The 27,902-nt window shown below is 40.4% G+C and overlaps 1 protein-coding gene across 2 annotated transcripts in view; it reads left to right on the top strand.

The window, feature by feature from the left end:
• The first annotated feature begins 5,772 nt into the window (after positions 1 to 5,772).
• The window catches only part of stxbp6 (syntaxin binding protein 6 (amisyn)), a 46,238-nt gene continuing 24,108 nt past the window's right edge, over positions 5,773 to 27,902 (top strand). Inside the window, exons 1-2 of one of the 2 annotated variants that reach the window (XM_058615768.1) lie at positions 5,773 to 6,112; positions 13,791 to 13,999. In XM_058615768.1, coding sequence (XP_058471751.1) covers positions 13,858 to 13,999 — 142 coding nt within the window. In that variant the 5' untranslated portion in view covers positions 5,773 to 6,112; positions 13,791 to 13,857. The remainder of the gene's footprint in view (positions 6,113 to 13,790; positions 14,000 to 27,902) is intronic. The other variant, XM_058615769.1, reaches the window with a different exon arrangement.

The raw sequence follows: 27,902 nt of genomic DNA, 5'->3' as shown, positions 1-27,902 counted from the left end.
AAAACAGCACAGAGGTCAGGGATTTATTCAGCTTCAGCATAATGTGAAACATATTCTATGAAGTACATGCGTGTTAAAATCAATAGCAGATGTGAGGTCTTGCTATTTCTTTTCGTTCAAAGTCTTTAAAGATGATGGAGTTGTAGGAAGGACACTCATGGATCGTTCCACTTTTTACTCACACACGTGCACACATCGCACTCCGTCACCAAAATCTCGCAGGTAGGAACCAAAAAAAACAGAAATTCACAGTAAAATGATCACCCATATTATCAGTTTACTCGTCAAGATATTAGATATTGAACATGTTCAATAGGCAGCCCGTGGCCAAGTGGAAAGGGAACTTGACTTGTAACCAGAGGGACGCGGGTTCAAATCCCCACCTAGCCAAAAAGGGGCTGGGGTACCCCTGAGCAAGGTACCCAACCCCCAATGCTCCCCGGGCACTACTCAGTGTGGTAGCCCACTGCTCCAAATTCTAGGATGGGTCAAATGCAGAGGAATACTTTCCCTAAGGGGATTAATTAAATTCTATATAACATTCATATTGCATATCCTATAAGAAGATATAATAAACTTCATTTGTAATTATGGGGCTTCATGAATTAATGTAAACACAAAATGATACCAAGGTTACAGACACCCACCAACTGTCAACACCAAGATAGGGCAGAATTAAACGTGAAGGTATGGAATAATCAGGAACTAACGTTGGCCCAGCCTGAAGAAGACCCAGTGGACTGTCCTGTGTCCGCTGTAGCTACAGAGGCAGAGGCCCAGTTTGTCCACGTCTCTGCTGCAGCTGTGTGTGTGTTGACGAGGGAAGTCAGAGCCCAGTGTTGTTTTTGGAGAACAAAGCCTGCATTTTCGGATCAGGTTTGTGTTTGTGACAGTGGCTCCATGTCCGGCTCGGGGCTAGTATCGTGACGCGTGCATTAGTTGTTGTTTTTTTGCGGAAATCACCACTTCTAAACCCTCAAAAAGCCATGGTGACCGGTTTAGAATGTCCTCACAGGAATGGAGCTAAACTTGTCTTTGCAGTGATAGAAGGACAAAGGCAAGCACACCTACTTCTCTGAGCCTTTAACATGAGGCCTCAGCTACACTAAACACCCCCCCGCCCTCCCCCCCGCATAAACACCCAGAGCAGCTCCCTGAACGTGCCGAGTTCCATGAAGTTAGAAGAATCACAAAAACAACCCTGATGAAAGAAAGTCCAACAGATACCTTTGATTTTCTCCGTCCATAGACCACAGAGAGGACATGCACGTGAGCTCGACCACGCCAACACATGCAGCTCTGCAACCAGTGTGTGTGTGTGTGTGTGTGTGTTTCATGCCTCACACTGTGCAGAGTAAATAACAAACCACATTGGTGCAGCAGAGACATGGACGACTATATGGACGTGGAGAGTATACTGGGGAGTGTGTGAGTGTACGGCAGCCATCTGGCCCTTAGTGGAGACGAGAGGCAGCCGGGCCGGTCCGGAGCGCCGGGTCCCTCGCACCGTTCCATTACTCCATCGTCAGGTCTCCATGTTTACCCTGCTCACCGTGGGGACTGAGGCAACTCTTTCTCCCTAATCCAGCCAGCCTCCGCAGCGCCTTTGAGTGATGTCACGGGCTGGACGGATGTTTATGTTTTCCAGGATTTTCAGAAGAGGGATGGAGAGGGTGTGCAAAGAGAGGACGAGAAAGAGATGAAGCACCAGGTATAGGGCTCTGACAGTAACTCCTGCTGTCTCAGGGAGTGGTGGGAAAAAAAGGGGAAAGCCCAAGGTTTTGAAATGCCTCAGATAACAAAGAGTTATATACTGTATATAAAGGGGAAGACGTGGCATTTTACATTAAATACAAAGGAGAATCTCTGATATACACTTCTAGACAATCTGCTGAAGTTCAACCTGAGCACCAGAATGAGGGAGAAAGGTGATAGAAGTGACTTAGACTGTGGCATCGATCTTGGTGCCGATCAGCCTGGTCTGAGTGTTTCATAAACTGCTGATCTACTGGTATTTTTCGAAACAACCAGCATCTGTAGTGTTTCCAGAGAATGGCACAAAAAAAAACACTACAGCAGCAGCAGACCACACGAGTGTTCTCTGTACCCAATAAAGTGGCATTATGCCATCTTGGATTTTATATGAGAAGCTACAACATGACGTTTGTCAAACAGCCTTTTGTACCACTCAAAATAAAAAGGAATTGTAGGATTAATTTAACTTATCGACAACTATTACTGTTAATGAGTCTAAAGCACATAGGCACTGTATAAAAGAACATATTCACCAGAATAGTTTCCATAGATTCCAATCCCATAACACATCTCGGAAACTTCAAGCCACATGTGCAAAACCTGGAGGATGTTTCCGCCTCTGTGGCGTGTCATGGATCCAAATCCCGACCTCACTACTGGATTGAGTGTCAAGCTTTGGACGGATTTGTTTGCTTGTCATTGTGCAGACTGTTACTGAGACCGATAGTGCCATTTGAAAAAAAACCTTTGACCTCAGTGTTTTGCCTCTTTCATCAGTGAAAATGACTGGCCAGTATATTATAACTCAACCCTCTGAAATCCCAAATGCAGCAACAGGAAACAGCTCATGCCCTTTTAACCCTCTCTGCTTGTGTGCGTCTCTGTGTTTGCATGTGAGCGCATGCATCACTTTTCCCCCTTCGGCATTCTTCTCTCTCTCCCTCTCCCACCTGGAAAAAGTGACTCATGAGTGGGAAAGTGTTTGCTCGTGTAGGGGAGCGCAGAGAGATACAGTCGTTATGTCACAGTCCAGAGAGAACGTATATCGCACTTTATCCGGCGGCCTCTCGTTGCCGTCCCAGTGGCCCCCGCGTCCAGATCTGCAAAACATCCCCTCCTCAGATCCAAATGGACACGCAACAGAGGGGAGCGTGTAAATCAAAGTGGATTGTGTGAAGGTAAACTGTCTCGGAAGACACTTTTTCTGCTTTAAATTCACGAAATGAACTATTTCCACATGCTGTACCAGATGGTTGAGCAGCTTGCTGGAGTATGGAATCACAAAAGCAGACAAACGGTAATATGATCCCGAGGAAGCTCCAAGAGCTGGAGATGTAAGGAACATTCATATCTAATTATTGTTCTGCCGACTGCCAAGTCGGATTTGGACATTCCTGCCTGCAATCGTTAGAGACCCACAAGTCAAAGGAGCCCGAGATGACGACGAAATATTGTACTCACGAGTGAAAAATCCACTGACATGTGTCATTAATACAACGTGTCCTCTGAGCTCATAATGACACCTTAGCAGGACTTACATTAATGCAGCACACACACACACACACACACACGTGTGAATCCAGACAAGCTTGAAATTAGAAACATTCATCTTCGATTACCACACAGCTGTGGATCTGTTTTGCCTTTTATCGTGCTTTATTTAATACCATCACTTACCCTGGGACATCTGCTGCAGCACGACTGCTCGCCTGCTTATCATGACAAATAATGATGACTTAAACTCTTCCCAATTCCCTTGCATGTGTACGATCAGCTGCAAACACCCAGAGGCAAAGAAACCAAAAAAGAAAGAAAGAAAGAAGGAAAGAAAGAAAGAAAGAAAAGAAACCAGAAGCACATTAAAGCTGGACCATCGAGGACGAGGCAGCCAGTGGCCAAGTCCGTCCAACAATGAAGACGGGGGCTTATAAAAGAAGGAGCCAGACCTATGAGGAATTAAAGATCTGTAGGGGATTTGGATGACTTACAGTCAGCAAAGCAAAACATGAGACACACACACACACACACACACACACACACACACACACACATACTTCACACTGCTGCCTTCTGTGTGGGAATTCCCAGGGAACAGATTTCAGTTGGCATGGCTCTAGAAACAAAAGGTATTTGAGTTGTTATATAAGGGCATTCAGGTGAAGGGGGCCTCTCTAAAAATGTCATCGAGACACATTAAGCAACTTTGTTTTTATTGCAACATTGGGGGAAATGTCCTGGTTTCACTTGTTTTATTGTGAAAAGACAATAATCGTAAGATGCTTTTAGGTTTGAGTCATTGTAAGGATCTGAAGTCAAACCTCTTCAAGTCATGTGGACCTGCCCGGACAGATGATCCAAACAAGTCTAACTGCTTTATATCACATCAGCTTACTGCTGATTGAGTTATTGAAGGCGCACGTCAGAAAGTTATTATACCAACATTGTCCAAACAAGACATTCAAAACATTTATATGGTGATCTTTAGACATATCATATCATTTCTAACTCTTCTCTGTATAATCTAGATGTCTAATGTCTTAAAGCAACCCCATATCTACATTTTGTTTGTGTTTTTTATATATATATATTTTTCAACTGACCCTTTACTCAGATTGGACACTCTAAATTGACTGTAAGTATCAGTGTGGGAGTGGACGGTTGTTTGTCTCTCTGTGGTCTTGTGATGGACTGGTGACTTATGTCAGCTGGGACTGGAACTAGCACCGCCACCCCCCCCCCGCGTGTGTCCCTCATGTGGAGGACAAAGCAATAGAGGACGGATTGATGTATGGATGACCCGGCGTTTACTCTTGAATTTCCTGGACCTGATTGTGGCATTAAAATCACTCACAGTCCTTTAATGACGTTCTTTTTAGTGTCCCCTACTCGATCACCATACTCACATTAGACAAGGACATAAGTTCATCTCCCTATTACTAATCATATATGATTATGCAGCTGTTATTCTTTAAGTTTAAACAGTTTAAAAGTTTTATTGTTGACACTTCTTAACCCATCAAGATAATCAGACTGCTTGGATTAAGTTTGATTTCATGGCTGTGGAATAGTCCAAAAATGTTCAACGAGTGAGTTCTTCTGCCCCTTTATTAATTAATTAATTTATTTATTTATTTTACAAGATAACTTTCACTTTCCATATCTGCCAGTTATTCAACCACTGAGCAATTACAGTGCTGAAAAGCCGACATCACAAACGCGTGACGCGCTGCTGAATCTCGTCTGTGATTGGACGGTCGTTCCGCAGAAGTCCTGAGTTTCTACCGTAATGACACGTATATGGGCACAAAGCTCTATTTCTTTGCTTTCCGGTATCCATCCATCCATCCATCCATCCATCCGTCCTCTACCGCTCTATCCTCCACATAAGGGTCGCGCACAATCTCAGCTGACATGGGGCGAAAGGCGGAGTTGCACCCTGGACAGATCACCAGTTCATAGTTTTTGAATTTTCTAGATGTCACACACCAGTCTAGGAGTTACGGTAATGAGAGGTAAACACACAAAATCCTGTTTCCCAAACTTTCTATACAGGGACCCACTTTTTAAAGATGGCAAACAATAATTTTTTAGAATATACACGTGAATCTTGACTAAAATGTTGGGAAAATTCAGCAGCGACCCATTGTTGGGTCCCGACCCAGACTTTGGAAACCACTAACAACTACTGGAAAACCACTAAAAAGTATTAGAAGTAGCTCCTTATTATTATGTTTGTTCACAGTTATGTTCTTTCAAGTGTGACTTATTTATTAGGACATTTGCTCCTTTATTTGTCACATTTAATTGGTGTAAACTCATAACAGGGCTGCTACTGAAGTATTAAAACAATATAATATGAACTTTATTGCTTTAAAAACCATAAATTCAAAAATAATCGTTCCATGGTACTTTATCCCTTCTGTCCTCGCAGGAGACTCCCACAGCACGCTGCAGATGTGGAGCGCAGCCTGCGTGGAGCTGTGACACTGAACGTGATTGGCGGACGCGTGTTTGTGTGTCTGTCTGGGAAACCTGCTGCTGGTTTTCTATCCGCGCGCACACGTACACACAAACGCGCGCGCGCTCTCTCTCTCTCACACACACACACACACAGTCAGCCTCCGCAGCAGCAGCGAAAACAAACTCTCCTCCCGCGGCTCACACACCAACACAACTGTCCCTGAAAGTGGAAGTGGACAAGAAATGCTACCGTTGAGTCCGGGAGGACAGAGAACTATAGTCGGGACTGCTGAGACCAGGAGCGTGGACCGTGACAGCAGCTGTTGGACAAATTAACCCACGGATCCGCTCCACGTCTGCACGTGGGAACCGTCGCCACTGAGACAGAGACACGTCGGTGAGTAAAAGGACAGTACTTGTGTTTCTGTGGAGAAAACACTTTACAGTGCGTGGTGGGGGCAATATAAAAGTTGAATTCATGTTTAACGTCCACATGAGGAGAGTTGTTTGCGCGTTATTGATTCAGAATGTGCGTCACCATCACAACCTTTGCGGTGAAAAGTGTTCGCGCACCTGCATCTCATTACCTGTTAATTAACAACGCACACGTGTGCTAATGATGCTTTTAAATTACTCAACTATACGTCACTTTTATCCATATTTCCGCTCGACTTTAGGAGAAAAACTTGATAAAGAAGTGTTTTTACACACTAGACACGTTTATTTACAGTTGAATAAATTGAATTATTATTGTTTATGAATTATTATTGTTTTTTAAAAATGACTGTTATCGTGTTCGTGTAGGGGAGGTGAACCGCGCCTCTCTCTCTGTGTTTTTGGAGCTACAGTATCTTAATAATAAACCGATAAAATCGATAAATAACGTCCGTCATCCAACATGTACTCAGAACTACAACCATAACATGGGAGTACAGATGTTCACAGAGAATATGGGTGTTGTCCAACTAGAGCAGTTGACTGTTATGACAGTAGGCTGCACTCCTGTATCATAACGTTCCCCAAAAGAGGAACCATTTATTTCACATGATCAAATTACATCATCACCAAGTCCTGACTTTAATGTCTGAAATCGTGTCTGTAGATGTCACAAGTCTGATATATGTGCTGCTGAGGGTTTCAAGGCTGTCATGCTTGATGCTCCTCCAGATTTAATCAATATCTCTGATTTAATGTTCAATCTTAAATGTTAAGGGAATCTGTGGCTTTCCTCCCAGTGTGACACTGACAAAGTCAAATGAAAATGCACATTTGGTGCTGTGTTAGAATTTGACCTGTTAAGCTGTTGAAATAATGTAGGGGGGAGGGGTCACATGTATGCAAACAAAAGCAAGCAAATAAGCCGGTAGTGTGTGTTTTTCAGGCTGCACGAGAGTGCACATTTTTGATATTATTATTATTTAAAGGTGTCTGAAAAGGAACAGTATGAGCCTAAGGGGCGAAGAGATTGTCAAAAAGAGCACGAGATGCAAAGCTTGGTTGCTTGGCGCTTTGCCGAGTTGCAGTGATGAGCCGAGACTGGTTGTATATGAATGCGAGTGTTTGTGAATAGTAATTACCACGTGTCTCTGGTGTATCTCTGTGACAGGCTGGGATCTGGAAGCCCGTTTGGTTCAGATTAGCAGTGAGGCTCCTCATTCTGCTCTTGTTCTTCCCAGTGCTGTTACCTGACCCACTTACATTCATGTATTGCTTATTCATACTGTATATATATATATATATATATATATATATATATATATATATATATATATATATATATATATATATACAATATATATATTTTTAGTTATATTTAGATATGTAGATGTTCAGGGTCTAATTTGCTCTGGGACTCAATAAAAAACAAGTTTTAAGGCCTCCCACCCCCTATACTTGAGTGTCTAATGACACACACACACACTGCATGTTCCGTCTCTACAGAGACGACAGATCCCCTTGAAGGTTAGACATAAAGACACAAAGAGCCGTGTTTCTTTAGTGAATCATAAAATTAGAAGAGGAAGTAAAAGTCATCCTGTCAGTGTTTCTAACAAAATTACACTTTTGCTTTTGGAGCCTTGCGGGAATCTGAGTCACTTATAATGTTGTTGTTATCACTGCATCATACAGTTTTATTATGTGGTGTAAATTTAGACACAAAGCAGCTCATGTTTTTGCCTTTATAATGTTATTGTGCTACCAAATTAGCTCTTAAATGTTCACGGACTCATCCATACGCAGACTCCATGCAGTGTGTATTATTGAGTGACTGTTAATGATGGCAGTGTTTGTGACAGATGCATCTGTTGGTAAATGCTGTGTGTTTGCCTCGCCACTGTTTTCCAACCATTGTTCAGCCTTTCCCCAATGTTTTATTGCCATAAGGTGCTGGGCGATAAGGAATGAGCTCATTTGGGGTCATTCATTGATTTGTTGTTACTCCATGCCTCCTTGGCTCTATATGATCTTCACATGCAGTTAAGTAATTCAGGAAGAAGGATGAGTCCTTCCATATCCTTTCATTTTTGTTCAGGCAGAGGCTTAGTATGTATTCTTTTGTGCATTTTTGTCCCAGTCTGTTAATGCTGTATTGTATGACCAAAAATTGATATCATGGTCTTTCTCAATGTACCCATTTCATGGTATGCAATGATATTTTTTATGCAAGAGCAGCCAGGGAGAGGCGTGTGTGTAACTGCATAGAAGAAAACACATATTAAAGTACTCAATCCTGCAGTTACTACCATAGTTACTCCTTCAGCTATGCCCTTAGCATGTGTGGTGCAACGGTGAAAAGAGTCCCCCTCTCGAACAATATTTTGCTGCTCCATGTTCCGATTTCTTGTGCTATATGAATAATTCTATCATAACAGGTATACCACCCAACACTACACTCTATATAATGTAAAATGTGTTTGAGTTAAATTTTGTAAAATACGCAACTTGCATTAAAAGGATAAATGACTGATGCACAAGCACCCTTAGTTTTATGGGCTGTCCTGTATTGACACAAACATCTGTTGTGTTGCCTCAGGAATAAAGGTCCCTATTACTGTATCATAGAATAGATGGCTATGGATACTGGGATGGATTTCCCCAAGTCGTGATCTGAAAAAACTGTGAAAGCAAAACTGAGAAGTTTCATTTTGATCTGAGGAGTCCAGATTCCCTCCTGTCTCAACAACAAACAAGGAAAAAGAAAGTAAAATCAAAATATAGCATTAGTACCTGTTGTATCTGAGTGTTGAAGAAAACAGTTCAATACTGGAATTCAAAACTAACTTAAAAGGTTACATATAAAACTAATAAACCTGGTGATATCGTTTACTGTTGTGGTTTTTACTCGTCCTTTGTACTAAACAGCTGAGCAGATTTGAGTTGGACACATTTCAAAATTCCTGGCTGTCTGAGGTGGCAGAATTCAATTTTAATGAGCTTTTCTAACTGTCGGGCACATTGTGTTCGTTCTGATAGAAAGATTTGATGGACGGCCAAATCCAGCCTGAAGTCTTATGCGGCTTGAATAATTTTTCCTACAGTTGTTCTTTTTCTGTTTTTGACACTGTCGGAGAACATTTTATCTATTTCTACCATTGAGCAATTTCTAAAAGGTTATTTGAGAAGAAAAACTCCTTGACTTAAGTGTTTCACAATCCAGTCTGAAAGGAGAGCAGAGAGAGAGAGAGAGCTGTTTGATTCCCCAAGTGCAGTTTTGGACTGGTACATTGTAGAAACGCTGCCAACAGAATTGGCTCCTGTTCACTGACTTCATAGTGTAAACTGGAATGTGTTGTATGACGTTAATACTCTGTATTTACCTTTTATCAACAGTTTTCATGCCTTGAGATGACCTGTCATTACAGGCTAAAAATGCAGCACTAACAAATGATGAAAATACTCTGCAGGATGACATTAACTTCACAAAAATGACAGCAGAATCTCTCAATCACGACAAGAGGTAATTCGCCTTCTGTGCTTGTGGTGATGTTGGATACTGCTCAGTGTTTTACAGCACGACTCTGGAGTTGTAATTTAGAAAGATGTGTCCACTGTAGCAGGTTGTATTTTTCTGTGAAGTCAAGGTCTCATACAGAGCAGCGAGTCAACATCATAAACTACAGGAATTTGACGAGGCTGTTGAGGGGAAGTGTTGTTAATATATCATACGAGAAGAGTTTCCGATGCAATTATTTCTTTGAAAGTTTCCACAGCTGGTCAATATGAGTCGGAGGAATAGACACGGAGGGTGGGTTTCTTCAAGAGGAGTGTGATATTGGGTCTCTTGCAAGATTATATTCAAGAATTTCTTGACACCTTTTAACTGCAAGGTGATATCTCTCACATTGTTTTATTCCTCTGCTCTGTGTAGATGGAATATAATTCAGGCACAAATGCTTGTTGACTCACCAGTGGAGGACACTTAATGTGTCAGTTTACCACATTTGTGTCTGGAAATGCATTGAACTGTAAACGTTTCTCTAAAATATGAACGATAGATTATTTTTAAGCTTGTTATTTATCCGATTTTAACCGTTTTTACTCGTTTTTACCTTGTTTGTGCTAAGGTTTGTGTCTCTGGCTGTGCAGACAGAGGCGACTTTCCAATTTAAATTTTCAGTTGAACAGGAGACTGTAAACAAGCTCTTGGGGACTAAAAAAAGAAAACCTCAGGTGGGTAAGCTATATTTCTCATCCATGGAGTACAGATAAGGCACAAAAATATGGCGTCTTCCAATATGCCACACCTGATTCTACCCACAGTGGGAAATTCATGCCAAATCTTGAATCAGTCCAGTAAGACAGTGAAGAGTACCAAACACTCTCTGTCTGAAAATACTTCTCTAATACTCTAATGGCTTGGAACTAAGAAGAAAGCACATATGGTTTCTAAACACTTTAATATGTCCTTTTAAGGCCTTCGCACACCAGATGCATTTTTATGAGAATTATTTGCATGTTAATGTTTTCCAAACTTGTGTCCAGTCAATGCACCTTTTTAAACTTCCCACACTTCCAACAGGGACACATCAATCAGAATGAATGTTGTTGATGATGTGACATTAAAATATTCAAATAAACGAATAGGCACATCTGGTACTGTTTACAAATGAACAGGACCTTCCTCAACTGTTATTCCTTATGCAACCTCTTTCTTCAGTGTGAGCTATACCCAAGTATTTTTGGGTTTACTTTTCCCTATTAATAAGTGAAAGGACTGAGCAGCAGCTTATGACCACTAGATGCTGATGTCATGCGTTTCTTCCTATGAAGCAATTTTTCCCCTGGGTCCTATAATTTATTTTATTCAAATTGAGTTGCACTTTGTGTGAGTTATTTGCAGTTTTGTGCCATATCTCATGTCCTCTAAATTGTGACACATGTAGTAATATATATTTAGACGATTTCTAATATCTTATATGATTATCACAACATTTGCCAGTAGACTAAATAAATAATTCTTCTTCAGATGGCTGTCTAACTTGTGCCAGCTGTGGGACAAGTTTTTTTTTTTACACCAGACTAAAGGAAATTAACCATAAGACACTGTTGGATTCCTTCCCACCACTGCCCCTGCTGCTTCTGCTCCTGTTCCATTTTCCCATGGGTCTGTGAACACTGGCTGGAGAGCAGGATTGTGCTGAATGCTGATGTTTAAGTAGTGGCTGTGCAGCTGACTCGGAGACCCCCACTCCAATTAGCTCTCCAGAGAGCCATGATCACAGAGTGAACAGGTTTCACACAAACATATTGGGGCAACAGGGAAGTAAAGGAGTGAACAATGCTCACTCCTTTGACTGCGTGGCACACAGTCATATTTAATGAAGTGTTTTTTGAAAGGAGCACTGCTTACTAATGGGATGATAAGCAGCTGGAAAATATATGTTGGCCACTTTCCTCAGCTCCTACCAGTATGACTGCTCAGCCTTATATAGTCTTGCATAAGACTGCTCAAAGTCAAGCCATAAGCTGTGCATTGTAGCCGGCTCGCTTTCAGTGCCTGGAGGCTACCGTGTCTCTTGACTTCCTCATTTTTGTTGTCTTCTTGCTTCCCCCAACCACTTTATTGTACCGTGCTTCAGTGGGCCACCTGAGGGGGGGGGATGCGCTCCCCTTTGCCTGGTGACAGCTTGCAGGGAGATGTGAGCAGCTGGGGAATGGTGGGAGAGAGTGATGCCACGGAGTGCGGCTTCCACAGAGAGGAACTCTGCTCAGAGCAACAAGAACCTGTGACATTTCTACAGTTAGTTTAGATTTTTCATTGTGAGATTGAGTATAGTGAGAAGCGACGGATACACAACATTACCAGAGGGTGATTTTAGTTTATTTGAGGAAGTTCCTTTGTGTATATATAGGAGTCTGAATATACATCTTTGTACAGTTTTCTTGCCTGTCAACATGGGAAACCTGTTTTATTCCTTTTGACTTCAAAGTGTGTAGAAGCTCAGATAAACGATCGTCCCTGGTCAACATGTGAATGCTGAGTTACATAGTTTGATAGTTACATAGTTTGTGCTCTTTAGGGTTGAACTGACACAGAGCAGATCTTCCAGTCATCTTTCAATCAGAGCTCAGTATAATACGCTCATGTCTGAGTGCAAAACAACTCTGCACTTGCGATCAGTGGTGTCATATTTGGATTGGAAAGTTTAGGTCTGTTTGCTCGTGAGATATCGGACATCTTTTAAATTCCAAAGAGACATATTTATTTGCCTTTCTAATTACTCTTGGCCTGTGGTTCTGTTTACAGTAAAGTATTTCATTGCTGAAGGAGCAGACAGGAAGGGAGATTGATAGAAAGGAAATTTAAATAAAGGGTTGCAGTAAGCTTCAGATGTTGATGATAAACTTATGTATGTATTCAGAATATTTCATTTTACTAGGCGTGTGACTGTCGGAGGGTTTAATACAGTCTGTATCATGTAGTGGCACTTTGACCTCACATTTTTAAACCCTGCTGCCCTGATGGAAAACAACTTTTTTTTTATTGCACACTGTTGTTTATTATCAAGCCATTTTGATGAAGACATTGTTTTGCTGTCTGATTTGCAGTAGAGTAATTCATCCACTGGTGAAAAATGACAGCCAGACTGACTAGTCAGGGTGGTATGTGGTTTTGAGACCTAATAGTTCTCTGAACAGTGTCTGTTGAAGTCATTACATTGCTGCAAGTGGCCGTGCTTCCAAGAAGAACATTGGGAAACCATTTAGAGGGATGGAGCACGGAGACTGGAGACACCGAATGATGCAGCCCCTCACTCTCTGTTATTACATGCTCAGTGACCAGTGGGACACGTAGTGCTCTAGAATGGCTGTGAGAGAGATCTACTTTGAATAATATGACATAGGTTGTGAAAACACAGATCTTATCTGAGCCATGTTGTCTGACCTTTCCTTTATATTAGGATGGACTGTATACTTCCAGCACTGCATAAACCGGGGGCGGTGACACCTGAATCATCACAAGATCTAATGTTTAAAATACAATGTAGTGTTAGTCATCTAAATTTAACAATATTCTCGTAGATTTAGTTGTTTGTAGTTTGTTTTTATTGATTTATTTTGTTTTCATGGCTGTAGAATTGTCAAAAAATGTTCAGTGAGTGAGTTCCAAGATAACTTTCTATTTCAATATCTGGCAGTTAGGAACCATTTAGGAATTACGGTACTGAAGAGCTGACGTCACAAACATGTGAGGCGCTGGTGAATCCCATCTGTGATTGGACGGTCTTTGGTAGCCATCCAGGAAAATGATACAAGTTTTGGAATTTTCTAGATATCGCAAACGGTCTAGGAGTTACAGTAATGTGAAGTATGCATGCCAGATCCTGTCGGTGAAGGTACACAGATATCATTGTTTTGATATGAAACAGTTTTATTTGTTTTGACAATCAAATCAAATACAATTTTTCTTTTTAGTTTGTTCTCTTGACAGTGAAACATTAAACTTGGACCTATTAGATAGCCGTAGAAGTAAGCAAAACAGTTTGTTTTAGTATGTCATTTATGGAACTGTTGGAAAGTCAGCTGTTCTGTTTCTGCTGAATTTAATTTGCACGTTTCTCTCTCCTCTTCAGTGTAGCGTGGATCTTGTCCTGCCACCTTGAACTCTTTGCCACCGGTTCACTCCCACTTACTTCAAAGATGAGTGCCAAGTCAGCCATAAGCAAGGAGGTCTTCATACCACATGATGAGAAGATGCTTGCTGCTGTGCAGGTGAAGCGGAGGACCAAGAAGAAGATTCCCTTTCTTCAAGGAGACTACATTGCCTTCATCTGCCTCTCAGGTAAGAGAACAAATGATCCTCTCCTCTATCCCATGCTTTTGTGACCCACAGCTATCTTTCAGCATGTCTCCCTCAATTCTCATTCTAATTATCATACTGATGACCATGTTTACATCTCCCACATCAGTAAATGACACACTTAATCAATTTGTTGTTGATCTTAAGGTCAATCTTTTTAAATAGATTAGATTAGCACTGAAATTAAATTATTTTGTCACAGAAATTGCATCTTTTTTTCCTCTCTATCTGAACCTTAGCTGAGATATTGCTTGTTAAATGAATTGCCTGTTAATTTCAATGCCGGCAGAAACGATTATAGAGATCAATGGCACTTTTTAATCCTCCCTTTTTAATGTGTGTTCACTTCTGCTATGGCAGCATCTGATCACATCACAAAAGTTACTTGACGAGGTTGTCGATACTCGTATCAGTATTTTCTGTGTGCTGGATCAACATTAAAGGTTGCTTAGCACTGCGGCGCCGTGTTTACACTCTCCGGAGAGAGCACATAAAACCTGCTTCAAGCACAAGTCAGAGATTAACCACATGCTACTGTGAGGAACACTGCAAAGGGTCGACAGTGACTCACGTCTGCTTTTGACGTGAAAAATTAATTGTTGCACTGCCAGTATTATCACATCCTCAGCAGCAGCCTTCACCTCTGTGGCCTGATTGACCTCTGATTCTCCAATATCGTAATCAGTCAGTGGTTGTTCTGCTTATTCTGCATGCCGTAATTCAAATGTATAAATTATAAGATGCTCTTTGAATTTTTTTTGATCAAGATTACATCAGTAAAGATGACGCGTTGCACAAATAGAGTTAGTCTTGAGTTAAAGCCAGATAATTGACTAGTTGGGTTTTACCTTGGTGTGTGTGTGTGTGTATAATTGATTGGGTTTAGGAACATACAGAACAGTACTTGGATGCAAAGAATTACATTTATCACATTGTTAAATGGGCCACACGGTTGGTGTAGTGGTGAAACAGAGATGGTGCTTTTGCAGCATGAAGACAAGGTTCGAGCCCCAGTTGGAACATGGGCCTTTCTGCATGGAGTTTGCATGTTCTCCCCGTGTGTGCATGGGTTTTCTCTGGCTTCCACAGTCCAAATGCAATATGGGGATTAGGTAAATTGGACACTCTGCCCGTAGGTGTGAGAGTGAATGGTTGAATGTTTGTTTGTCTCTATATGTGTCCCTGCGATGGACTAGCGAACTGTCCAGGGTGTGACCCCGCCTTTCGCCCTATGTCCGTTGAGATTGGCACATCACCCCCCGCGATCCTCCTGTGGAGAATAAAGCAGTAGAAAATGGATTAATATTGTTATTGAAACAATATTGAAGTAACCCCCGTTTAGCAAGACTCCCATATCCAACATAACAGTTGTAAATGCTTTTCTCCAGATTAGGCCAGCAACTAATGTTTAAATGGTCATTTTGATTTAAAAATGATAGCTTTTTTTCCTTTTAGCCTTTGTGGTTCAGGTCTCTGGTTTGTTTTGTCACCCAATAGTTGTTAAATTAGTCAGAATGTAACCACTGGAACTGGAAACGAGAATAAAATGTTTTGCTCAATAATTGAATCCCATGATTAATTGATTGTCAAAAGTTGTAAATATTGTTTAACTGGGTGTGTTTGAGGGTTTAAGGCAGTGATCGAGACATGCAGTTAAATGCTGTGTCCCTGACTCATCTTAGCCTAGAGACCCTTGTTGAATGTCAATTATCTTCTCTAAAAATGGATAATTTCAAAAGCCTCAAGGCACCACGAGCATTGTTGTTTTTATTTTTGTCAAATTCTGTGATCATTCAACATTTTGAGTTGTAATGATGTGACTGAAAGTTGGTGAGCTTAGATTAGCAAGCTGTCAATGAGTGTAATGCATGTACAGTATGTAATGCTCTAGCATTTCTTAGGACAAACACAGGTTTGAGAGCCAGGGCCGTGCATATCTTCTGAATGTGTTCTAATAAAGTGACTGAGAAAAAATATACTGTATGGCCATTATAGCATTGCTAAAACAACAAATCTAGACTTTTGCACAGTACTGTATATGGCAGCTCACTAACTGATACATCGACTAATTGATCCGTCTATCACATGCTATTGGTAGTTTTGAAAATACAATATACAACTTTGTGTGGTTATGCAATGTAATAATGTGCGTTATTCACTGATTGTCTCAGTGTTGCACCTCATCCTTTTACACTGCAAGGCTGTAATATTGTCTTGTGAGTTTGTGTGAGGCCGACTGAGGCAGAGTCGGCCTTAAATCCCTGGTGACGTGCTGTGGAGAAGCCAATTTAAACTGCCTTAAAGTTGCTTTCAGTCCAGGATTTATAACCTGGATCTCTACATCTACTGGCTGGAGCGAGACAAGTTGGCTCCAGTCAGTGATGAAGAAGCCTGAGGTTGACCAAAGGACTGTGGGCTGTTGTATTCTTAGTTTTGTTGATCGCTCTCTTTTTTCTTGTCAAATAACTCAAATGAAAAGGAGTTTTTCTGGCTTGATCTACAGGTAATGTGAGAGTCAGTGACAGGGATAATTATCCACCATTCATTTTGTTTTTGTTTATTTAGAACAAAGACATCAGATTGTTTCATCCTTGTACTGAGAAGCCCTTTGTGCATTCAGTATTAATTATTGTTTAAAAAAAAAAGGACAATTTTATCTCCCAATATCATTTGAAGCACAATATTATTTATATCTGAATGGATGTTATAAACCATCTATTGCTCATACTACCATCAACACCATTGCCAAAGTTTATGTCCTGACTTAGTTTGCCTGTTGAAAGGCTTCTGCCGCCTGCTCTGCATTACTCACAAAGCTGACAAAGCTGCAGTTTTGCATCATGTGGGAGTGCTGTAGTGAAGGAGAGCACTGTCATGTAATTCACTTAGTCATGTGGCATTTATTTGTGCTTGTGGGTGTGTATGTGTGCGCTCTATATCCAAACCACGAGCAGGAAACCAGCCTGTGTCTGTCTCCCAGCGTGTTGGAGAGCCAAGGCTGGTGTGAGTGACTGTAAGAGCTTTGTGCAAGCACTGTGTGTACATACAGCAGTAGGGGTATGGTGGGGGTGTGTGTGTGTGTGTGGGGGGGGGGGGGGGGGGGGTAGTATAGTAGCACATAGTTGGTGCCTGAGGGCCACAGTGGCAGTTATGTAATCTGTGACATTCCACGGCTAAAGGAGTCCTACAATAAGAGGAGCAGAGCTGTAGCGATGGCTGCAGGCACTTCACTCTCAAACTGAACATAGGATTAAACACCACGACAACACTGCTGTAATTATTCCAGCAACATTGTACTGTAACACTGTCACTGTAAGATCAGACTAAATATAAGACATATTTACGACTAGTATGGCACATGTTGAAAATACTCTTACTACTCATGATTGTTAAAATATATTGCTTGTTTTTTTTGTTTTTTAAATTTCTGTTTGATCACTGCTCTGGCAGACATGTCATATTATGGGTGTTGTGTAACTGACACTGACCTTGCAAACCGCAGCCGTCGATGTGAACTGCCTTCTCAGTCTGACTTTTAGAATATGCTGTTTGTTCAGAACATCACTGTTTGTTTTGGGTAGAGAATTGCATCTATTTGTGGAACAAAAGGGGCCTGCACAGCAGCCGCTCAGAGAGCAGGGCTTCTTATTTCAGAATTACATGTGGCTACAGGAAAACAAGGCTGCTTTGCTCATTTAGTAAAAGGATGTTTGGCTTTAGGGTGAAACCTTGGATAACAGTTGTTTATCAGCAGGACAATACTGTTTTTAGAGTCGACATCTGTAGCAAGGAACTGTAACAAGAACCTGATTAGAGGAGTCGTCTTGTCCACAAGGCTTTAATCAGCTCAAAAGGCCTTTCAATGATTTGGGTGCATTATTGAACTCATGTTCTTTTGGCTCACATGACTTTGCTATGTTATCTGCCAGAGTTTGGAGGGTTTCTGTCTGGCTCTTTGTCTCTGCTTCCAATTAAAATCTTCTGTTTTGTGATTGTGGTGAAAACAAAACACAAACTATTCACTTCATTTTGTATATATAATACTCAGCGACTGTCCACATGAAAAGTCTTTTTTTATCGTACAGGCGTTTTATCCACATGGAAACAGTGTTTTGGGAGCCCTGAAATGCTGTGCTACCAGAGTGTGAAAACCTCAATCTTCCACCCTTGTGTTTTTGTGCAGACAACCAATATGCTACTTTGGGAAAATTATGTCATAATCCCAACTCACTTTTGTGCTATTCACTTTAGGATAACTTTTATTTTCTCTCCCTGGCTTTCTTCGTTCTCCCGCTGTTTCTGTGACTGTATATATTGTAAACTATACTCAACCAAATGATGTATACTCATTAGAATAATAGAGCATATGTGTTACGTGACGTATGTGAATGCTACAGCACCACGTGCAGGTCTGGCATATGTACTACAGCGTTTAGTGTCGTTTTGGAAACTTTTTCAAAAAGATGTTTCCTTCCTTATTTACAGCTAAGCTAAACTGACATCTTTAGACATCATGGTTGCAGTATTCAGTCAGTACGATCATTATCCTCTTCCTCATTATAAAGCTTTACTAATGTTCAGTATCAAACTCAAATCTGAGATTCATGAGCTCTGCGGGACCACCAGAGGAACCGTATGTTAGAGCTTTCACAGCAACGTTAGGGGTCCTGATGACAAAGGAGTGTGCTGGAGTGAAGCCATGAGATCGACATGAGCCAGGTTGGTTAGTGATCCTTCTCTTTGATCACTGTGCTTCCTGTGGTGCCTCTGTGGCTGGACCTCGGGTTGGAAACACTGGACCGCCCACAGAATATTTGAGAGTAGAGATGTGAGGCCTATGGAGCTCGATGAGACATTGTGAGGGTTCACTTAAGTAACCTATGAGACTCAAGGTTTTCATAAAATTTTTACTCATCAGATGGGGGAAAATATTTTCATCCTTTTTGCAATTCTTGGTAGATTTTGTGTGCCTTTTCTTATCTATATAAACATGCATGTATGTGTATACACTACAGGAGTTTAATAAAATGTTAGGCTGAAGTGTTGCTTTATTCAAGTATGTGAAACTCCATGTAGAAAGTAAGTGGGTGTCTAATGTTCATGGGTGTTTTCACGCACTGTATATTTATGCAGGCATGTTGTTTTGTAGGATTCATGTGTAGGCTCTCTTGTGAATGTGATGCAGAGGACTGTTATCTTGGTTGCCATGCACTGTATCTGTTTGTTTTTGATGTCTATACTTATTTGTCTTCACACTAAATCAATATTGGCCAAAGTGGTACAACACCTAGCAGAATTTATTTGCAAAAGCCATAGTTCTCAAACTGTGGTACATGTACCAGCAGTGGTACGCGAGCTTCCTCTGGTGGTATTTGAAGGAAAATCAGAACTGGAGTGCATGGAAAATAAATAAATAAATAATTAAAATAATAATTAGTCACTTTATCTCTTGCTCCATCTTCATCTAATTGCACTATACCAGTGTGTGAAGTACAGTATATGTGAGGAAGAGGAGGATGATAAGAGAGTAAAGTATCTTATTGGGAATAAATCTGCCTGACTTTGCTCATTATACTACAAGAGCTCAATATTTTTTTATTTTTACTTTAAAAGTTTGAGAACCACTGTACTAAAACACATGAAACGCATATGATTATTTAATTTAAACAAAGAAAACTGTTCACATTACATTTACATTACATTACAGTGAATCCACGTAGGCTATCGTGCTTTCTGTAAAAGTAATCATTGCTTTTCCAAGTCTCTCGATTGGAGAACTTCTCCAGTGACATCAGTGTGTGTAAATGTAACTGTCCCCTCCATTCGTCATAGGTGTCCTTATCGGCATTGATTATTTGCTGAGATGGATGGACAAGCAGATTGTGTAATGTTCTATTATATTAGACTGTTCCTAATGTCAGGCCATGTTGACTCAATCCAAAAACACATCAGTCTATATGAATGCATCCATGACCAGATCCAGTGTAATCAGTTTATAGAAATGTTTCTGTTTGGTTTAACTGTTATGGTGCATCTCAGTGATACAGTTATTTTTCTCAGGGAGTCTGGACAAACGTTAGTTAACAAGGTTTAGTAGAGCATAGGGATGTGTAGGTGGTCTGTTCTCTGCTGTGAAGAATTTCGGCCTCCCAGTATTTACTGAGAGCACAGATATAAAGTCTGCTCACACACCCGATACATCAGCACAACGCTAATACCCCGTTTCCAGTAAAGGTATGTGTGTGCGTGCATATGTCAGTGTGTGTGTGTGTGTGTGTGAGCACGGGAGGTCTTTATCTGGACTAATTGGGTTCTTGCAGTAGCTCAGCTCGTTTCTTTGCCAGACTACTCTCTAATACATGAGCTGTCTTCACTGTTGCCCCCTCTTATCATGTCTGCCTCCCCTCATCCCTGTGCCTCCAACCTCCTCCTGGGCAACAGACTCCTTCCAGGCTTCAGTATCTGAACATGGGAGAGTAGAGATGAAGGTAAAAGCGTGCAGGCAAATGGAAAGTAAAAAGATTTGCGTGGCAATCTCTGTCTGTGTTCATGGTCTATCTCTCTATCTTTATTCCTAAGATACCAGACATTTTAAACAGTTTATATTGAACCTAAATAATGAAATATACAGCATACCTCACCTTGACACCTCAATACCCACTGATGTCAGATTGATATTTATTTTTTGTATATTTTGATATACAATTATACTGTTATCTATTACTTTTCCTGTGGCCCTAACACTTGTTTTGAAACAATAGACAGAATAATAATTGTGAGTTATAAGTCAATCGTTAACATTTGAGCATTGATAGGAGCACATTCATCTGATGTATGTTTTGAAAACATTTAAAATGGTACAAATATTTAATGACCAAAAACCAAATAATTCAAAACAAAGACACATTGGTAGATGATTGCATTATAAGGTATCCATGCTCTCTGATGTGTCTTTCACCTGCTCACTGATGAAACACGCACAGACCACTCACAGTGGGTGGAACCAGACAGATAAAAGGCTCAAGTGCTCTGCAGGTGGACTGAGGTGTGTGCGGTGTTGTGCGAAGAAAAATCTGTCTCAGTGGAGTCGGCCAGTGTTTCATCTTGTCCACAGAGAGTGGTGGTTTGGTGTGTGTGTGTGTGTGTGTGTGTGTGTGTGTGTGTGTGTGTGTGTGTGTGTGTGTGTGTGTGTGTGTGTGTGTGTGTGTGTGTGTGTGTGTGTGTGTGTGTGTGTGTGTGTGTGTGTGTGTGTGTGTGTGTGTGTGTGTGTGTGTGTGTGTGTGTGTGTGTGTAAAATCAGTACATGCCGCAGTGGTACTGACAGATCTCAAGCAATACAATCATACTGCAAAGCCAAACTGTCCATGTCTGTCTGCATACTTTCTATCCAAACAGCATTTTGGTTAAATGTTAAACCTTTACATTCATCTTGCTTTGTAATCTCCATATAATGGCTGAACAAATCAAAATTTAAGTTTAAATCAATTAAATTGGCAAATAGCAACAACAGATTTAGCCATAATTAAATGACCTATTTTAGTATTGGATTGTTTATAGCAAGGTCCTCTTACATTACCAATATTGGCTAACTAACTAACTATATTTTCTATTGGATCACAAGTGTAATATCTGGCAGGAAATGTTTTTTTTTTCAACTGCCATTGCTTTGTGAGTCAGTGTGTGTGTTTTGTTTTGTTTTCCAGCAGAAACTGTAGGGGTGCTTCCCTTTTTAGCAGGAATATGTTAATTGGTGATGTGGAGGCTGTTCACAGTTGTTCGTTTGGTTGACTCCACTCAGCTCCCTGTGACTTTTCTTCACTCTGGGCGCTGCTGGTGAAGTTCCACTCCTCCTTTAATACTCTGCAGGGTTCCTGCTCACACTGAAAATGCTAAGGAGGAGGAAATGAAAGGGATGAGAAGAAATTTTCTTTTCCCCCTTTTGGCTTACATTCCTTCAGAGTACATTGAGAACATATATGTCTTATTTCTAGGAATTATTTGTGTTTTGATGTGATAATAGGTCAATTAAATTTACAATAAATAACTGTAGTGATTTGTTTTAGCCACAACAAAGAGTGTTTCACACTTCGTTGTGTAGCTGGAAAAGGTCCCTGTCATTGTATTCTCATCTTTTGTAAACAAAGTGTTCCCCAGATGCTTCCTTCTCATCTATGCAGTGTGAAATGAAGAGAAAATGAGAAAAAGAGGTGAAAAGAGAGCTGTAAAGACTGTTTTAAAGCCAGTCATCCATAAAATTAGCCGATGCTCTGTTGTTGTCAAACAGACCTTTCAGAAGTAAACATTTAAAAACTGTATTTACACAGTGCAATCAATGTTCCATCACATTTCATATATCTGTGTTAAAATCATTTAAAAAGTTGTAATGACTGTCATCTTCATGGTTAAGGAGTTGCATAAAAAAGAGTATTTAGAGAAATAACCTTCATCCATACAAACATGTTTTTCCATGTGAGACATTAACATACACTTCTCATGCTTGTGTTGGTGAAAACAGCAAACTTTTTTTCGTGTGCAGTTGGTTGAATGTTGCTTTGCGCTCAGTGCTAGAAGTCAAGTTGTGACTAATTCCCAAAGAGGAAGTAAATGTGGGTGACTCTGTCATTATTTCCCAAAGTCTCTGTTTCTTTTAGTCAATACTAAACACAAGCCTGGATACTTTCAAACCAGCTGCTCTCCTGTTTTTAGCCCTAACTTGTAAAAGAAAACACTCCCATATTATGTCCGTGACACCCCTGAGACCTTTACTTTAGTTCATTAATTCAAGCCCTCAATCTTGTCTTGGATCCTCTTTACAGCACTTGGCTCCCTCTCAACAAGTGCATTTGACACAGACTCCGAGAGGAAAACATTTGCTGTCACAACATTGAGGTCAGAGTCAATGTTCTGGATTGCTTGCTTTCTAACAACTCTCTTTTCTGTCAACTTGCAAAGACACCATCCTCTGCAGATTAATGCTTCCCACTCAGCTGACTTGCATCTTTTTCCTCCGTTTGTTTTTCCGTGCAGTCTCTGTGCAGCTGTATTCTTCAAGCATTAAATGGAAATGTTTGACTTTCGTTTCAAACTTCCTCAAATGTCTTTGATGACTAGTTGCAGTATGTGGTCTTGCTGAAATATTTAGCACTTTCTTAAATTAGGCTGTGTGTGTGTGTGTACTTCTCAATACCGTAACTCATAGAAAAAAGGAGCACAAGAACTGACTGAAGAACATTTTTTGATAATTCTACAGACATAAAATCAATATAAATCCAGGCAGCCTGATTATCTTGATCGCCATATGAGGGTTAAACAGCAGTTTTTAATGGAGTGTTGCATTAGGGTAAGTAGAGAGTAAACAAAGGACCAGGAAAGTTGTGTAAAGCCTTGTACTGTACAAGAGGTGGTAGGATTTATACTAACAATTGTAACTACAAACACCATAAAAGTGTGTTCATATTGTTCTGACCACAGCTCAGCAGCTCAACCTGCCCTTTTGTTGGATAATGATCAGCAAACAGGGACTTACCAAAATGTCTTTGGCTGGAAAATTGACACTACACAATCATCCTGGCTTCATGCCTCATGTACAATTCATCATGGTTTTGGCTGACAAAGTCTGGTACATCAGCAAAAAAATATCTGAATGAACACATATAGCTCAATTGCTGCCAGATGTCATATTTCAGAACTTGGCATAAAGTCATTTGCTTTTATGTTTATATTTTAACATTGACAAACACCATGTTTATCTTGAATTGTACTTCACTCTGACATGTGATATTCACTGTTCTCACTGTTTTGAGGTGTATTTTATTAAATATAATGGCAATTTCTTAGATTCAATTTGAGCTTGGCTGGATCTCCCTGTTCATCTACATGCAGCTAGTTAATCTGTAAAGAGTCTGCCTGTCATGAAAGCCTTATCTGATCATAAGATCTTATTTCAGACAAATAGAATTATTGACCCAAAGGAAAGGACGACTATCTGGTGCAGCACTGACCCTTTTAAACTTGGATAAGAGACTGGGAGGGAGCTGTGGTTTGTGAAATAGACATAGATGTGAGGGAGAAAGGGAGGGAAACATCTCAGGGGTCCCAACCTCTGATAATATGTAGATAGTATTAAGACATCAAAGTTAGAAAGCTATTACTAATATTAATCATAGACTTTTTTAACATGAGCCAAAACTCCTTTTTTAATGACATGAACATTACTTACCATCACATTATTGACTCGGAACATGAAAGCTGTCTAATAAAGGACTGTTTGTACGGTTTACAGTACTGTGCAAAGGTTTTAGGTAGGTGTGTAAATGCTATTTGAATGCTTTCACCAATATCATTTCTAGTTTTTTTAATTTTATTGTTTAATCAATTTACAAAATGCTTTACCCTTTGCCGTCAAACCAGCATTAATTCTCATAGTTGCACTTGCACAGAGTCAGGAATTTTGTAGGATTATCGTCGGGTGTATGATTAACCAGTTAATACCAAACAGGTGCTACTGATTATAATTTTCATCCGTACTGTATGTTGAAACCCAGTCATTAACTGAAACCGAAACAGTTGTTTAGGATGGCAATAACACTCTGCTACTAAGGTGAGGTTGTGGGGGTCAGTTTCATGTCACAGGTCGTTCACTGTCGACTGACTTTCGTTATTCTACATCAGTAAAATCTCTCCCAGACAAAGGTTTCAAAGCAAACTGGGTTCACAAGATGTGCTTTTCAAACTTTTTCAAGAAGCACAACAAAGGACCACATTGAGGACTGTAGATTCATCCAAAGAAACTTACTATTCTCACTTCCCTTTGAATCAGCTCAGAATTTAAAGAAATTGTGGATTAAGTCAGGATTAATGGTGTCCTTAATATCAGGACATTGACCACTAACATTTGGTCAATCTCATTAAGAACTATCTTCAGTGTAAAGAAGACCATTGAGTCCTGAAAGTGCTGGTATGGCCACACAGAGCTCTGATCGTTGAGTGTGTCTGGGGGCTACATAAATAGACCGAAGCCTACGTCCACAGAAGATCGGTAATTAGTTCTCCGAGGTTTGGAACACCCTACCTCACAGTTTCTTCACCAACTGTGTGCAAATGTACCTAGAGGAATTGATGCTGTTTGATGTAGGCAAAGTGTGATCACACCAAATATTGATTTGATTGAGATTTTTCTTCTGTCGCCTCACTTTGCATTTTGTAAATTTTAAAAAAAAAACTGCAATTTATATTTGTGAAAGCAGACTTTGGCACAGTGCTGTAAATCTAACCGTTTCCATTGTTTCCTCTGCATCAAAGTTGAATTGCCATGATTTTCTCTCATTGAGGGGGAAAACATTTATGTACAGTGCACCCTTGAATTGAATTGTTTCTAGAAAGCAATTCTCTTTAAAGCTCTCGAGTCATTTCTTTATGGTTAGGAGAAACACTCCTGGTGCCTTCATATACTGTTCCCTTGATGGCCAGCAAAGTGTATAATCCCTCTGGTGCTGCATTAAAAAACAGCTCCCTCTGCCAAGGCCTGATCAGTTTATGCATGTCCTTTTTTTGAACTGTCAGCTTCCTTTTTGTTTTTGCCTGCACACATAATTAAACATATTCTCAAAAGAGAAGGATTGAGTGGGAGTTGAGTGAAAAAAGGTAAGCTCTGCTGTTCCTTATGTGTTCTTTGTACATGTTTCCTTATACAGTAATTCCTTTGTCTTTACTCATCACGCCTGAGTTGTCTCTTGACGGCACCATGTAAAGGCAATGAAGGCGAATGAAGCTTAAAGCATCCTGTCAGAGACGGACGGAAATCTCTGTGTAGTCGACTGTAGAATTCGTTTGGGCTGATTGGAAAACTTTAAAGAGAAACGTGCTCTTCTTTGTTTACTTCGCTCTTGGTCTATCCGTTACATTTGATTACAATGTCTTCAATCAATGTTGGTGTAAGAGTGTGTATTTCACTTATATGAGCATCATTGTCTCTCTGTCCTCACAGGGATATTGGCTGTGTTTTCTAAAATCTTTTTTGAATTATTGATTATAGATGATTTAACTCTCCTTTATTCATACACTGCAGTGTCCACTGTATATTATTGCCAGAGTAATATATTGCAGTGTAAAATATGGAAATAAAAACGGCATCACATTTTTTAATCACAAGTGCGTGTTGTAAAAATGATCCAGGGAGAGGAAATGGCTTGTTGATTGCCTCCAAATGAATGAGAAAAAGACAGAATTATCAATAAAGTTATTTTTTGCAGTGCTCACAGCAAATATTTATTTAGGCAGAATTATACACCGGTAAAGCTGGTGTGTGTGTGTGTGTGTGTGTGTGTGTGTGTGTGTGTGTGTGTGTGTGTGTGTGTGTGTGTGTTGTGGAACACCATACCCCTTACATCTAGAAACTCTGACTTTCTATCCAGTCCATCAATGCAGTTAATGATCGTTGTAGGCAGAGATTTAGTTATGTAATCTGACTTTTTCTTAATTTTTGGGAACATGTTAATATAAAGAGGCCACACCGTTGCAGCAAGAAGTTTGCATGTTCTCCCCGTGTGTGGGTTTTCTCCGGCTTCCTCCCACAGTCCAAAAACATGCAATATGGGGATAAGGTAAATTGGACACTCTAAATTGACTGTGGGTGTGAGAGTGAATGGTTGAATGATCGTTTGTCTCTATATGTGCCCCTGCGATGGACTGGCAAACTGTCCAGGGTGTGACCCCGCCTATCGCCCTATGTCATCTGACATTGGCACAGCACCTCCTGTGATAACATGGTAGAAGATGGATGGATGGATGGATGTTAATATAAAAGCAGTGCACTCATTTTGCCTTCCAAGCAGATCTAAGTCTATACACTAAACCGGTTATGAAAATGATATTATTTGTTTATTTATGAAGCTGACAACAGTTGACTATCAGGAACTGTAGTCATTGTTTCTTTATTCATGTCTTGATCACAATTGAATGTGTTTTGCCTGTGTTCAAGGTGCTGTTAGACTACAGCTGTCAAAGGGGGAGAGTGATAAAGATTTAAAGGTTCTCTGAGGGTTTCTAATAGAGTATAGCAGGATGATACCAACAAATGTAATGAATTCAGGGCTGGATTCCATGGATTCCATGCCCCTATGTTCACTGAGCCAGATGATTCTTATATCATTTTAAAGCTGCTAGTATTGATTTTGAAGTGAGGCACATGGATTTGCTGAGCCAGGGCTTCTCGAGTTAACTTAAATCAGTCACTTTGAAGGGAGAGTGGATTTATCTACAGATCCGAAATTGAGAACATTTTTTGCCTTCCAAGCAGATCTGAGTCTGCTCGCAGTCTTAACGAGACAAGGTGCAGAGAGTTGGCTTTAGTTCTGTGCAGTCCTGTTTGTCTTCTTACCACATTGTTTATCTGCATTAAAGGAAAGTAAAGACAGACCGTTTCAATCAATGACATCCAAAACAACTTTCCTTTCCTCCCTGTTTTAGTGGAGAAGATAGACTGCGCAACATGCACTCAATGCTAAATCTGCATAAGCCAGCTTTAGTTCTTAACTATACGCAGTGCTTGTACCAGTGATTGGGACAGAGTCCAGAGCAGTTGCCTGGATCCTGACTTCAAAGACCAAAAACAAACAAGTGATTGACTGAAAAAATACGAGTGACACTGAATATAAAAGTGATTTTGGTGATGGTGTATAGATGTCGCTCATTGCGGTGTTTAGGCAGCTACAAGAGCCATGTTAGGTGTACGTGTTCAGTCTTATTCATACCACCCACACAAAACTCTTGTTGATGAATGTGTTGTTAGATCAGACATTTAAATGTAGATCAGCTTTAATGTGAGTAGACAGCACTGAATCGACTGAGCCTGATTAATTGGACCATGTGGGAAACCTTAGACCCA

Source organism: Solea solea, chromosome 18, assembly GCF_958295425.1.
Source record: "Solea solea chromosome 18, fSolSol10.1, whole genome shotgun sequence".
NCBI lineage: Eukaryota > Metazoa > Chordata > Actinopteri > Pleuronectiformes > Soleidae > Solea > Solea solea.
This window is presented reverse-complemented; position numbering and strand designations above follow the sequence as displayed.